General features: G+C 41.7%; 1 protein-coding gene across 2 annotated transcripts in view; it reads right to left on the bottom strand.

Moving 5' to 3' along the window:
- Positions 1 to 776: 776 nt before the first annotated feature.
- Positions 777 to 13,680, bottom strand: part of tshz2 (teashirt zinc finger homeobox 2) — a 42,054-nt gene continuing 29,150 nt past the window's right edge. For both annotated transcript variants that reach the window (XM_087170059.1, XM_023392974.2), the window contains exon 2: positions 777 to 4,539. In XM_087170059.1, the coding sequence (XP_087026185.1) occupies positions 1,499 to 4,534 (3,036 nt within the window). In that variant the 5' untranslated portion in view covers positions 4,535 to 4,539 and the 3' untranslated portion in view covers positions 777 to 1,498. The remainder of the gene's footprint in view (positions 4,540 to 13,680) is intronic.

Raw genomic sequence — 13,680 nt, 5'->3', positions numbered from 1 at the left:
TTTTAATAGCCTTGAAATAATAGAGCTGGAGGAAATATGTTTAATTGTTATGATACCATCTTGCAGCAACAGCAGCAGTGTTCACAGGAAAGCAATAAAGTCTGACAAGAAGATATATCTTTGAGGTGTATCTAAAAGTCATAGGGTGAGAAAGACAATGCAGTGTAGTGCACAGAGTGAGGATGTTGTCCTTTTGTCTCATTGGGGTTCTCCACGGATTCAAAAACTCCTAATAGAAAGATATTGTGAATTTAAATATAAGTGGTTAATGCTTTACTTTATGGCTCTGTAATTTCTGAATATTTTCCTGATGATTTCTTCATGCTTCCCAGAAAGACCTAATTTGGTTCTAATTACAGGGAAAATAGGAATTTCCTTGAAAGAAAGGCTCAAAGTTTAAACTTTATTCTCCATGTATCTGGAATTGCTTGCCTGCAGCAAAATGTCAGGTTTTTGCATGTTCAGCTGACTAAAAAAAACCCTCGAGGATTCACTGGGAATTAATTGTAATATTTTTAATTGGAAATGCACCATTTGAACAGTATCTATTTTCCCTGTAATTAGCACCAAATTTCTTACCAACTCTTTCTGGAAAACTTTGAAGAAAACTATTACAAAACGATCAACTTCATATTTGTGATGTATCTTTCGTTATTTCATCAGTCAGTGCATATAACACTTGTCTCAGTGAAAATCTTAATGTCTATATTCAAGCGGCTAACTTCACAAACAAACGATTAAAGAAACAACTTTTAAAAAAATAAGAAAACAAACTGTTATCAAATGTTAACTCTTTATTTGAATAAGTAAAAAAAGGTGCAGGTATCACAGGTATCATCTGTCTTGTTGTTATCCTTGTTGCATGAAACGCACTGGTTTTTTTTTTTCTTCTAAAATATATTTACATGTGAAATATCCTTGTTTCCAAACTGTCTAATTATTTTTGAGTCATGTACAGAATCCGAGTCTAAACTGGTGATTAAACATTTATTAAAGTGCTTTTTTTTCTCTTCTATCATTGCAACACAAAACAATCTTTACATAGCAATACACTGTACAGGTCTGCATGTGTGTTATCATGTGTCGGGCTACCTGTTTTAACAGCTGCACGTTTATACAGGTGTACTGTATCACAGAAGTTGTAAAGTACAATTAGTTCATTATTTTGTCTTTGAAATACAATTGAAACTTGACATATCATACAAATAAATAGTAGTCATAGCCAGGGCTATTGCATGCAAACATCAGCAATTATGTTTCTTCAAGCAGTAATACATTTCATTACTGGTGATGCATTTGAGCAGGGTGCAAAAAGTATCTCTTAGTGTTTCCTTATACAATTTCTAACCAGTGTGTCTTTGCCGTACTCCATGAAATGTTTTAATAATGATGCACACTACACAACGCTAATTGGAAAATGGTTTGAAATATCTGACCCGTGTATTAAAATAAAAAAAGGAAGAAAAAGGAAAAAAAGTGACAATAATATGAAAGAAAACTACTCCTTGTCCATTTCCACATATTGTGAATGGTTGTCAGGGGATTTGCTGTGAGTTTTACTCAAATGGAGTTTGACTGCGTGATTACTCGCAAATGTCCGACAGCAGAGCTTACATTTGAACTTTGAGTCAATGTCCTCGTCTGTGACTAGAGCCTCTGTGGCTCTAACACTGAGGACCTTCGACAGTTCTGGCTCCTCTACCTTCGTCTGGTGCTCTACCGGCATTTTACACATGTCTTTGATTTGGAACCCGAGATGGGATTCCAGATGGGAAATGAACGTGGTCGGCGACCTAAACTGGGAAGCACAGTCATTGCAGTAGAAGACCGGGTGGCCTGTGTCCATGTTCTTCAGAAATTTGGTCCCTCCGGTTTTGCGCAGTTGGTATTTTACATTTGCTAACCAATGGCTTATGGTGGTCATGGACAATCCAGTGAACTTGGAGATGTGCATCCGTTCCTGAGGGCCGAGGTCAGAGAGTAGGTATTTCCCCTCAGAGGTCTGGAAAAGGCTGGAGGCGAACTGAGCTTGCAGGATGAGAAGATGGCGAGGATTCCAGTTCGACTGTCTACCTTTACGCTTGTGGACAGAGTACATCTCGGCGGACACATCCTCAAAGCGTCTGACGTCTGATTCCAGTTTCATAGTCGGGATCCGTGGTGGCATGGAGGGTTTTGGCGTTGTGGCTTTCGGAAGAACTTTAACCATGTCAGCTATGTCAGACAGAGCATATTTCTGTGGCATTGGGGTGGAGGGCTGTAGTAGCGCTGAACTCGGCTTGCTGTGTTTAGATTTTGTCAGGTCTATTGGCTGGTCATCACTAACAAAGAGGAAGGTGTTATCAGGCCTATTTCTTATAGGATTTCCAAGCATTAAAGCTGGTTTCTCGCTGCTACGATTAATGTCAGCAAAAATGGACTGGGCGTGAGCAGATAGTTTATCTACTCTTGAGTTATTGGGCTTATTTGCTTTGCCCAGATGATTGTTCAGAACTGACTGCAGTGCACTAAGAGGGTTTATGCCAAGTATATCCGGAGTGTCACTGAGAGGCTCTGAAGTAGTGCTGCGGCCATTGCTGACAGAAGGGCTTGGTGTCTTGCCTCTGTCAGAGAAATCTGGGCTCAACTTCCCTTTGATCGCTTCACTCCCTTCATTCACACAGTCTGCATCAAGCTTTGAAGAGGAAGAGGAATCATCCTGACAATCGCTGTCATCATTCTCCACCAGATCAAACTTAATATTCTGGCTTTCTTTACCATCGCTAATGCCAACCTTTTCTTTTTTGATGTCCACATTTTGATGCTGTCCCTGGGGAGCCTCAACTCCCACAGCACCATGGTATAACTTCCCCTTTGGGGCAATCGGTCTCAGCTTGTGGTTAAATGTCTGCTTTAGCTGAGTAGGGGGAGACGCAGAGAGAGGGGCGCTTTTGATGATGCCAGAGAGCTGATAGGCGGCGTGAATGCTCGGGTAGGCACTCCAGCTTGGTGTCCCTGTTTGAGCTTTATTGATGGCAGAGGCCACTGTGTTGGCTAAAGATTTAAGAATGTCCCCTCCTCCACCTGAGTCTTGTTCAAGATCCTCCTCGCGGAGATAAGGGTACTTAAAAGCCCCATTGCCTGCCTTTTGATCCTCACTCTCTTGCTTGTCATCTTTAGCTTCAGTGTCTTCCATTTTGTCTGATGTACCTTCCCCCTGGCTATCCTTCTCACTCCTCCCAGGGGAGGCATTTTTTGGAGACACCTTTTCTCCCTCAGTGTCACTGGCAGCAGGCTCGGCTAAACCCTGGATCTTCTCTACGGCCAGGGGGTCAAGCGCTAACTGTTTGCCCTTTTTAGAGGCTGAATTTGTGACTTTGATGAAATGTCCAGTAACCATCATGTGTGTGGTGAGCTGCTGAAGGGTGTCATGAGAGCTTCCGCACTCCATGCATTTAAGAATCTGCGACTTGCATGTCTCAAACTGCCAAGTGTAACTCGCTCCGTTTTGATAGCCGTAGCGATTGTTGTTGGCATTTGAAATGGTTGCAGCCCGTTGTGCCTCAGTGTACCCAGAAATACCAGTCGTAGAGTCCGGGGAGCAAGGTCTCACTGTTTCGAAGGCCCGTTTCTTTGCTGGTGGCAACAATTTGGGTGTGATTACTGGGATTGGCTCTTTTAAAGGCACTTTTTGGTAATGCTTAGTTTTAATCATGTGGACGCTCAAATCCTGGAGTGAGTCAAAAGAATGGCCACAGAACATGCACTTCAAAACTTTCTGTGCATCCTCCTTCCCTTCCATATCTTGCAAATTTCGTTTCCTCGATTTAGAAGACGAGGCAGAGGAATTGCTCTGCTTGCTGTGGTTGTTATCCTGGTAGTGTCCACTCTTATTCATGTGGACCGTCAGCTCCACAAGAGTGTCGTAAGCTGCACTACAATCCTTACAGCGAAACCGGCTGGCTCCTGTGAACACCGAGCCACAGGGTTTGGTGGTTTGTCTGTATAGGTGGACGGAGCTAAAGAGGTTGGGTTTGGACACAGGCTTTGGGGAGAGTGTCTGCTGCAAGGTCTTAGACAGCGCATCCTGGTGCCAGTCAAACTCACTTTTGGTGCTTCCGTTGGTGCTGTCGCAGTTGGCTTTGCTGGTGTTTTTGGCCATTTTCAAGTCCATTCCTATCCCTGTCCAGTAGGAATCAGAGAGAAAGTTTGCATAGGCTGCCCTCATTTTCTCCAAACTGCTGCCCGTCTCGTCTTTGAGTTTGGAGCTGCGACTTTCGTCATCCCTCTGGCTCTCAGGTGGCGAGGAGGTTTTGAAGTCTGAGAGTCTGTCACTGCTGTCGCTAAGGCGCGACTCCAACTCTGCCTCTTGATTGGAAAGGACACTAATGGGAGAGTTCTGGTTGCTATATGTGTTCGTGCTCTTGTTGTCAAGCTCTCTGTCCTCAGACACTTTGGGGCTGGTCTTCTCTGAGCACTCCTCCTCAGTCTGAGTGTCATTCTCTCCATCTTCCTCAGCAACAGAATCCTGAAGAACAGCATCTTCATCAGGCATGTACACTAGAAAAAGAAGAAACAGAAATTAATGACATTAAAACATGATTCATAACAACAGTTTAATGGCTTTATAATTTATTTGGCAAGGTACAACATTTATAAAAAACCCACATACAACATGAAATATAAAGACAACATAATAACAGCTGTTTTGTGCCTTGAGAAGTGGGAGAGTATATCTGGACATAATGTGTTCACTAACAGAAACGCTGCTGGTACAACAGTACCATGTGATTCACGACAGGCCATTGACTTAGTGCTGCGTCCAAGGTTTTTCTGGCCTCAAGTTGAGATGTTTACAACAATCACTGGCCACTGAGTGACAAAATGAAATTGATTCTTCTAGGGCCTGTTAAGTGTTATTGCAAATGACCTATTCCATAGTGATTATGGATGTCACAAAACTGAAATGAAAATGCAAGCCTTCTGCTCTGGATAACATCTCAGCCTTTCTGAAGCTACATGTGAGGAATGGCTTAACACAAACTGCAGATATTCTAATGTCTAGCATTGCTCTGTCAATGAATTAAAAGGCTTGACTGAGAAAAGATGAGAAAACACGACTTCAGAGGACATTTAGCCACTATCACAAGGTTGTAATATTCAGTGCTTCAACATCGGGGTACTGATTTAGTTGACAGCAAAATAAAAATATGTTGTAAATGCGAATGCTGATGCTGATGAAGATGCTGATCATGCTGGTGGAAAAGCTGATTCAATTATCAGCGTTAAAACTAGACAATTATACAAAATTTCAAAAGATTACTGGCAATCTGTCACGTCATTATATTTTCTCTGACAGTCTCATAAACAGCAATTACTTCTTTCATTATTCACCTGTTCATTCTCCCAACTCATAGAGCACAAACATTATTGCTTCAATTAACAGATAATTAAACAACAGTTTTTCTAATTGACACATTTCCCATCATCCAATTAGCGGAAACTCTGACTCAGCACAGAGGGCTGTTCGTGTGGCTGCAGGGCCTGCTCGACATCATACGCAGCTACAGAAGATTAAAATGTCCTTTCTGACAATAACTATTTCAGATTATTTTAAATCTAAATCTAACCACCCGGAAACCCACGTCAACGCTATCACAACCAATGTTTGCATATCTTTTCAAGACATCCGGCAATAAATGCAGTTTGTCAGTGTTGTCACATATCTGAGATATTTTCCGCCTCATAGTCATGCGGGAAAATGTGCATTTTGGGAGAGATGTGGCAGATGTGCTCTGAGTTAAATATGAATAGGACATAACAGCCCTGTCCAGGCACTTATGCATTTCATGTGGTTAATATTTCTTTTCTGAATAGAGGGCACTCCATGAGGGGATGGCTGAAGCTGAGCACTCAGGAGTCCCACACTGGGCGGCCCATAGAATGTCTTCTCTTCTTTGCCTTCTGAAAATAAGACTTTTTTTTTTTTTTATCAATATTTCAAAAGTGCCTCAAGAGAAACCCTGGAGGTGAACTGCTTGCCAGCTAATGGATGGAGATGGAGATGGGATTCGGACTTTCAAAACAAACATGGAGAATGGGGGCCTCGTGAACAAGAGCCTGCACACACACACACACACACACACACACACACACACAAACACACCCAAGAGCCCCAGTGTGCTGTGACCTTGATCCACCGCAAGAGAGATGTTTTGATTGGCCAAGTGAGATCAGTGATGGCCTCCAAAACACCCTTGATGCTAAGGGAGAGAGTTGTCAAGAGCACAGAGGTATGTTTTATTTATAGTCTTATATATAGTATTCACAGTGAAGGAGAACACCAGTGGCTATGACAAGCTCCCAGTTGATGTCCTCTCTCTTCAAAGTCATCACTAAAACTGAAGGAGTGGTAAGAACGCGCACCAAAGTGGGGAGATGAGCATTTTTCCACTTCAGTGGTGGTTAAATAGAAATGGCTCATTCTTTGTACATACCATCATGTAATGGCTATTTCCTGCATATTTTATGTAGCTTAAAATTCACCAATACATGCCATTCACTACGACCTGCCCCTATTAGTGAAACAAATGTGCATTTCACAAAGCACAGTTTTCCTGGAAATAACCACTTACATGTAGTTATATCAGTTTGAATGTGAATGGCTGTGCCTTATCTTGGTATTTGAGGATGGAATTGACAGAGATTAACAGCTGCCCTTCCTGCTGTTCTATGGCTTTCTATCAGATGCCCTAAGTAGCAGACATCCAGAGGCACCAATTAACCTTCTGGCAGGAATCACTCCAAGATACCCGCATGTCTAACTCTGCATCTCACACCATTTGTGACTGCGCTCTGCCAGGGCTTGGTCTACCACCGTAATGCTGCCATGCCAAGCTGCATTCCTTTTTTAATACAAGATCAGATTCAAGGACTAGGCCAACATACAACACCTACAGCAGATCATTATATAAATAACTAACAAATTGGTCAAGAATAAAACAGCAATGTGTAAAGTATAAGAACTTGTGTGTCACAGTGTAAAACACAAGTGAAGAGCAGCAATTGCATGCACATTCTTTTCAGATCTTAAAAAAAAAAGGAAATGCCTGCTTTGAAAATGTTGTGTCAGAGTCCACACAAGGCAACTCCCAGCCTAACTAGCCGTACAAAACAAGAGGCTGGCATGCCTTGCCTGAGATTTAGCATGTCATAAACTGCTGTAAAGCTTCCAATCTGTGTCACTACAAATTTATATCTTCAGACAGAGATATGCAAAGGTCAAAAAACCTGAGGTGTCCATCATAAATCAGGCAGTTGAAGTGTTTATAACCTTTATCCGTTAGAACAGACTCTTGGCATAGCAAGACCTGGATTTACAGAAGCAGCAGCCTGTTTCTGAGCCAAAAGCCTTTTTTCACTAGAAGAAACCAGCTAACTGCATAGGAAATGGTACATTACATTAACTGCTATATTCTTTTGCAGCATGCTGCCCAACTGGTTGGGTGCTAACGCCTTACACGGGAACATATTTATAGCTCAACTTTAAGCAATATCTTCATAGAGCACAATCCCTCCTCCTGTGTGTAAGTGAGTCTATTCAAAATGTGTCAATCAGTTCAGAAACGTGTGTGCCAGCTGTAAAAGGGCGTTCTGTTTCCAATATCAACACGCCAGTTGAAACTTTTGTAATGGTGAGAACATCAACATTTATCCCTTGGAAGGTCAACATTTCCTTCATTAATCTGACAAGCCACAGAGAGTTAGCAGCCTGAGGAGCTTAGCTAATGGACAGCTGCAATACCCAGCGCAGGACTTTGTGAGTATCCGAGGTAACACTATCTTCAGAGAAGATTGGGTAATTCATAGGTGCCAGTGACAGGTCTGCATGTCTGTGCCACTTTCCCCAGTGCTCTCTGGTTGTCTCAAGCTACAGTTTTTGCTGCTCGCAAATCAATATCTCTTTTTACTTCTCATTGATTGCCTAGCGGTGGGACCAACCTAAGCAGGACTGTTATGACATTTCTAGATTTCCCCCTGTCCTTGGAACAATCAATTACACGCGCATGGCAATCAAAACCTCTTTGCAAAATGAACCTGCTCCATGACATTTTCATCTCCCGGATTTATGCCATGTAAAGAAAAAAAAAAGGAGGAAAAAAAAAAGAAAAAGAAAAGGGGGCCTGCTGCTGGATAGGCAGAGCACACGCTAACAACGCAGGTCAGGATCACTGATAAAATCCCCAGGCTGGCTCGGTAACTATCATCTGCTTCTCCTTTCACATGTAAGCAATGCGCCCAGTTAATTGTGTCTGTACATTTACCAACACTTAAGTGACTGTAGTCATCTGTTGTTATAAATAGGTGTGAAATGTCAGTCAAAAAGTACTCGGCGTACAAAACACAATTCCAAAGTTATGAAGCTCTTTTGTGACTGTAATGTCGGAAACAGGATGGTGCATTTTTATAAAAGTCACCATGATGTGATTTCTTTCAGTGAGCTATCATTAGAATGAGACACACATGCCACAAGGTTTAATATTTGACAGTGATATCTGACTAACTCAGTGAGCAGCGCACGTCAAGATCAAACAGACACATTGTCAGACATCCTGATGATAGTCTTGATGACACATCTGAAGTTAATTCTGAACCGAATCACATGAGAAATGGTGAAGAGCTAATTCTGAGCCCCGGAGCCATCTGTAAAAGATCTGTAAACACCTCTCTCTTCATTGTTCCCTGTCAGGAAACAGTCTCCCCGAGCCCAAGGACACTGCAGAGTAAAGAGAGAACAATCACACTCAGTCTGCTCTCTTTGACTAAAATTTTGTCTGGAGGTTAATTGATATCACACAATGAAATAGTTTTTGACTTGCTTTTTAAATAGGAACGTGTCATTAGTTCCCATCTGACCCATTATTTCATTTCAACAATTTGGTGTTAAATTACTCCAATGATGTCCTGAAAAGACTTCAAAACTATGCAGACACGCTGCAACTGAGTCTATATCGTGTTGTGTTTAGAAGGAAATGGTTATCAACTGTATTGTGGTGCACATTATGGTCAAGATAAAGAGGACAAAACGTAGATTAGATGATGAAAAGTGGGTTAAAAGCAGCCGTGAACCCCCCACAAAGTGGTTTTGTTGGATCTTTCTGAGGCTGCGATGACAAAACCATGAGACGGAAACACTCATGTTAATTTTTGTATGCATGATGGAGATGTTACTTAAAGCGCATTACTTACTTCACTAAACACAAGCTATTCATGCAGATAAATGCCTTGCTTTAATACACACTCAACTTTAATATTTAATAGTCTAATATAATCAAATAAAAACTCACAGCGAAAAAAAAAGAAAAAAAAAGAAAAAAGAAGACATGGACGACTTGAGGACAGATTGTGAACACAGCAAATGGCACAATGTGCTCAGATGGACCCAGAGCCAGATTAATATGATAGGATCGCAAATATGACACCATATCCTGCCATCTGGCTGTTCATTTGGGCAAAAATGATCACAATAATTATGGCAATTAATCAAAAATGTTTTCACAACCAACATTCTGTTAACTAAAAATACAGAGAGTTCTGCAATGCACAATCAACACACGGACAAACACAAAGAAATATCTGAAGCTCTGAGCTGCTCAGCTTTGGAGCATGTTTAGTTTGGGTTATAAGGGTGTTTTTTTATTTAATGATACAAACGTGGGAATTTCTAAAAGTCTGTCCTTGCATGTTGCATGGAGGCTAATCATGATATTTACTGAGCCACATCAGATTGCCCTGATTAGCTCCAGGAGCTCCCTTCCCTCCATGATGTCACAGAGCAAAGCTGCTCCTTTTGATGCCTACTAGAAGCTTCTGCTCCGAGACGCATCAGTCGGCCCGCTGCCTAATTGGAAGTGAGCGGTGGGAGAGCATTGCAATCTGCACTCCAGCACCTAAGTCATCACTTTAAAACGTGCCACAGCCGCCGCATCACATGCAGTTGCCTGGTGTTGTATCTCACCAAAGGGTTTCCTATCAGCACCAGCAGAGACAATTATACACACAACACTCCCACCCCGTCTCATAGGTCTTTACCAAACCAACATCACAGAGCCATGTGGATGTTTGCTATTCGTATATAATATGTAATAATATAAATAGAGAGACTCAGGGTTCATCCAAATTAAAAAAAAATGCAGATACTAGAGGTTTTATTTGTCCAGGGTTTGAGTCTCTGAGATTTTTCAAAACTGCCTCAGTGGAAAGAAACTACGTACATTTACTCAAATACTATAGTACAATTCTCTGGTACTTTTACTTTACTTGAGTATATCCATATTATGTTAATTAACACTTCAACTCCAAGACTCTAGAGGGAAATATTGTCCTTTTTACAATATTTATCAGTTGCTTTTCACAATAAAACATATGATCAGTTTGTAAAATATGATGCATTTTTGTAAATTAATCAGTAGTATTGTATACGAACCAGTTAAAATTAGCTCCACCTAAATCAACTACAAGGTTAAAATTTACTTGCATCATGCATCATTAATAATGATCTAATATTAGTATACTGACAGCAGCCAGAACTAACTTTTGAGACTTTAAGTACATGAAAATTTTAATATAGGAATGTTACTTGTAATGGTGTATTTTCTTAATGTCACATTGCTACTTGTACTTAAATAAAGAATCTGAAATCTCAGAGAGAGATATCTGCAAACCTCTGTCTGGCTAGATGCCACCAGAGGTAAGTGAGAAAATATGTTGTTTTGTAATTTAGGTGAACCAACTCTTTAAATTACTGGCTGCTGAATAAGCTGTAATACGCTGTTTTGTATAAACAGTGGAAAAAAAATAAAATACTGCACACGGCACGGCTGCCTTCTATTCGCCCTCTTCTGCTAACAAGCAAAGGTAAATATAAACAATTTGGCGAGCGTGTAGGATAACGTTACAACTGAAGAGGCTTAAAAGCCTCAGTGTATATTTGTCAGATTATAGATGATCTTTTCTGCCCTGACTGATACAAAGTTCCAGTTGGCGGAGCAGAAGCGGGGCGGCTTCAGCTCCAGTGTATTTTCCACTTGCAGGAGGGTGGTGGGGGGGCAGCCTCGTGCCGCTCTGTCACTTGGTTTCTGAAGAGCCCGTGACACGGCTCTCCAGGAGCGACATGATGAGGTCTGATGGTTCCTTTCTGCAGAATAGCAGTTTACCCCTCATTCACCCTTATCAGAGAGAGAACCCATCATCTTACAGTACGCCACTCAAACTGCTTCGCATATTGGAGCTGACCAGTCGAGCAAACAGGGCGGTACTAATAAAAGACCATCTTGCTTCGGTTCAAATTTCCCTGATTGAATGTCAGTCAGGAATGTTTGCGTGGCAGCAGGGAGGAAAGTGGGCCATCGTTTAAAGGACCACTGCCTTACACACATAAGGCCTTTGTTCTAGTTTTATGAGATACTGAGTGAAAGGTATGATGGCCTACACTCCGACGTACCTAACGCGCTGTTTGTTTTTCATGCCCACTAGCCTGACTAAATAAAGAGCTTTTCAATTCCCATTCAGTCATTGTCTGATGTTTTGTAATCATCATATGATTCTGTTTTATTTTGCATCCGAGGGGCAATATCCAGGATTTAATTGTCTTTAATATTAAATTGTTCTTTTATTTCCTTGTGATCTCATGTGTGATTTCATGATATAATATTATAGTATAGAAAGAAAAACAAGCATCCAGTTCACTCTTTCCTCCATGGACTGTATTACATTCAGTGTTCCCCTGAGATCAGTAGTTGTGTATATGGTACATACAGTCCCTGCATCATAAACTTTGCATGAACCCTAAACACTGGCCCTCCCAAACAACAGCAGCCCTCCATCAAGGTCAGGCCTTGATGAATCTGATAGTGCAGCTGGAAGAGACTGTGTGTATTCTATTAAAACAATCTGCATTTCACTAACTCTTCCCGCTCGCTCTGTCCCTGTATGGATCTTTCATTAGATTCTGGATGGGTTCCAGCCAAAGCTTTCCTTGTACAAGCAGTTTTATGCAGTTTTCAGCAAAGGGAGGCATTTTTTTTTACATTCCAAGTTCATTAATAGTAGATTGCCACTTTTTCCCTTCATTAAATACAATGAGGCTACAGAGTGAATTTGCAGCTGAAGCGTGGTACTGTCAGTTTCTAGCGGGACCAAAGGCTGCTTCATGGCAAGCATAAAGGGAGCGAAGCAAGCCCGCCAAACCTGGAGCTCTGTGGGACAAGACGAGCAACAGTAAGAGAGGCAGAAATGCTTCAAAACAGCCCGCTCCCTCCTATTCAGATTCATTTTAATGGCAAATTTGTTGTCAAGTGTCCTCCACAAAATGATTAGGACCCGCTGTTTTCTGAAAAGTGCAAACTTCTGGATTTGCCTGGTGCGCATTGTCACTTTGACAGCCCATTCTGAGAACAATGGCTGCCCAAATAGTGAAATGTGTTGGCACCCAATAGTTGAAAGTTTCCCCTTGAAACAGGCTTTCTGCTGTTTGTGGGTATTCTGCTGTGTTGATATCTAGATGTTGATTAGAATGAAAAAAGACGCCTGTGAATTGGGCTCCCCAGAGCAGGCACATCAACCATTGTAAGAGATTGACAGTCACTCCATTGAGCCAATTATTTCTGTTCATAAGACCTGTTTCAATAAAAACTGGTTAAAGACTACAGTCATTGTTGGAGTGTCTGAATTAAACTACTGGTAGGATTTACAGAAAACCAACAGTATTTAATGGCAGGACTGCCCACTTAGTGCTGCTTTTACTACATGTAATAATTACAGACATAATATTGTTTCCATTAACTGTTGAATACAGTCCTTCCCAGAATGAATGCATATAAAAAACAGAGTCTACTCCAGGTACATGGGTTATTATTGTGTGCTCATATTTAGCCAAATTATCCTCAAGGCACCTCCAAAAAAAGAAACATAATAAAACCAGATGCAGTGCCCTGTATGTGTGGGATATATGTTCATTAATACCACACTGCAAACATATCAAAGCTGTTCAAATATTGCCACTGGAAAAGTCAGTGCAACAAAAATATTTTCTTTGTGCTATATCCTCATTTAGCCTACGAGTCAGCGGCGTGACATTTCTAAGGTGTTCAGCTGTAATGGAGGAGGAGTAGGTGCCGACTGCAAGACGAGCACGCAGCCGTTTTATTCATTGCATGGGAGAAAGTGGTTAATTTATTGAAAAGAAGGTAGGCGGACGAAGCAGCAGAACGGAACTGATACCCTGCGTGGCTGTAGGTTGTGCACCGAGGGGGAGGAGAGAGAGGTGGAAGCAGGGAGGAGGAGGGGGGGGCTGAGAAAAAAAAAAAAAAAAAAAAAGGAGGTTGAGGGAGGTGGAGACCAGAGCGACAGAGGAACGGTTAATGGAAATGAGTGACAGGCTTTCAGAATGATTTACAACGGGTGGCGCTGCGGCAGAGCCAGCGCTTGATGGATGATCCTGAAAGACGGAGACGAACCATAAATCATGTCTTTGAATCATTGACAGAGATAAAGGAGGGGGAGAAAAAGCAATGGCATTGACGTTCATTCTTCCAATAATGTACATTGACGAGTTACACTACGGAGCCTTAATTAAAAAGTGAACACGGGTCTTCTCCCTCTCTCAACTCCCCCCTTCCTTTACCCCCCCCACCCCCACCC

Source organism: Seriola lalandi, unplaced genomic scaffold, assembly GCF_002814215.2.
Source record: "Seriola lalandi dorsalis isolate HSWRI2012SDOR001 ecotype SW California unplaced genomic scaffold, Sedor1 jcf7180002054927, whole genome shotgun sequence".
Classification (NCBI taxonomy): domain Eukaryota; kingdom Metazoa; phylum Chordata; class Actinopteri; order Carangiformes; family Carangidae; genus Seriola; species Seriola lalandi.
This window is presented reverse-complemented; position numbering and strand designations above follow the sequence as displayed.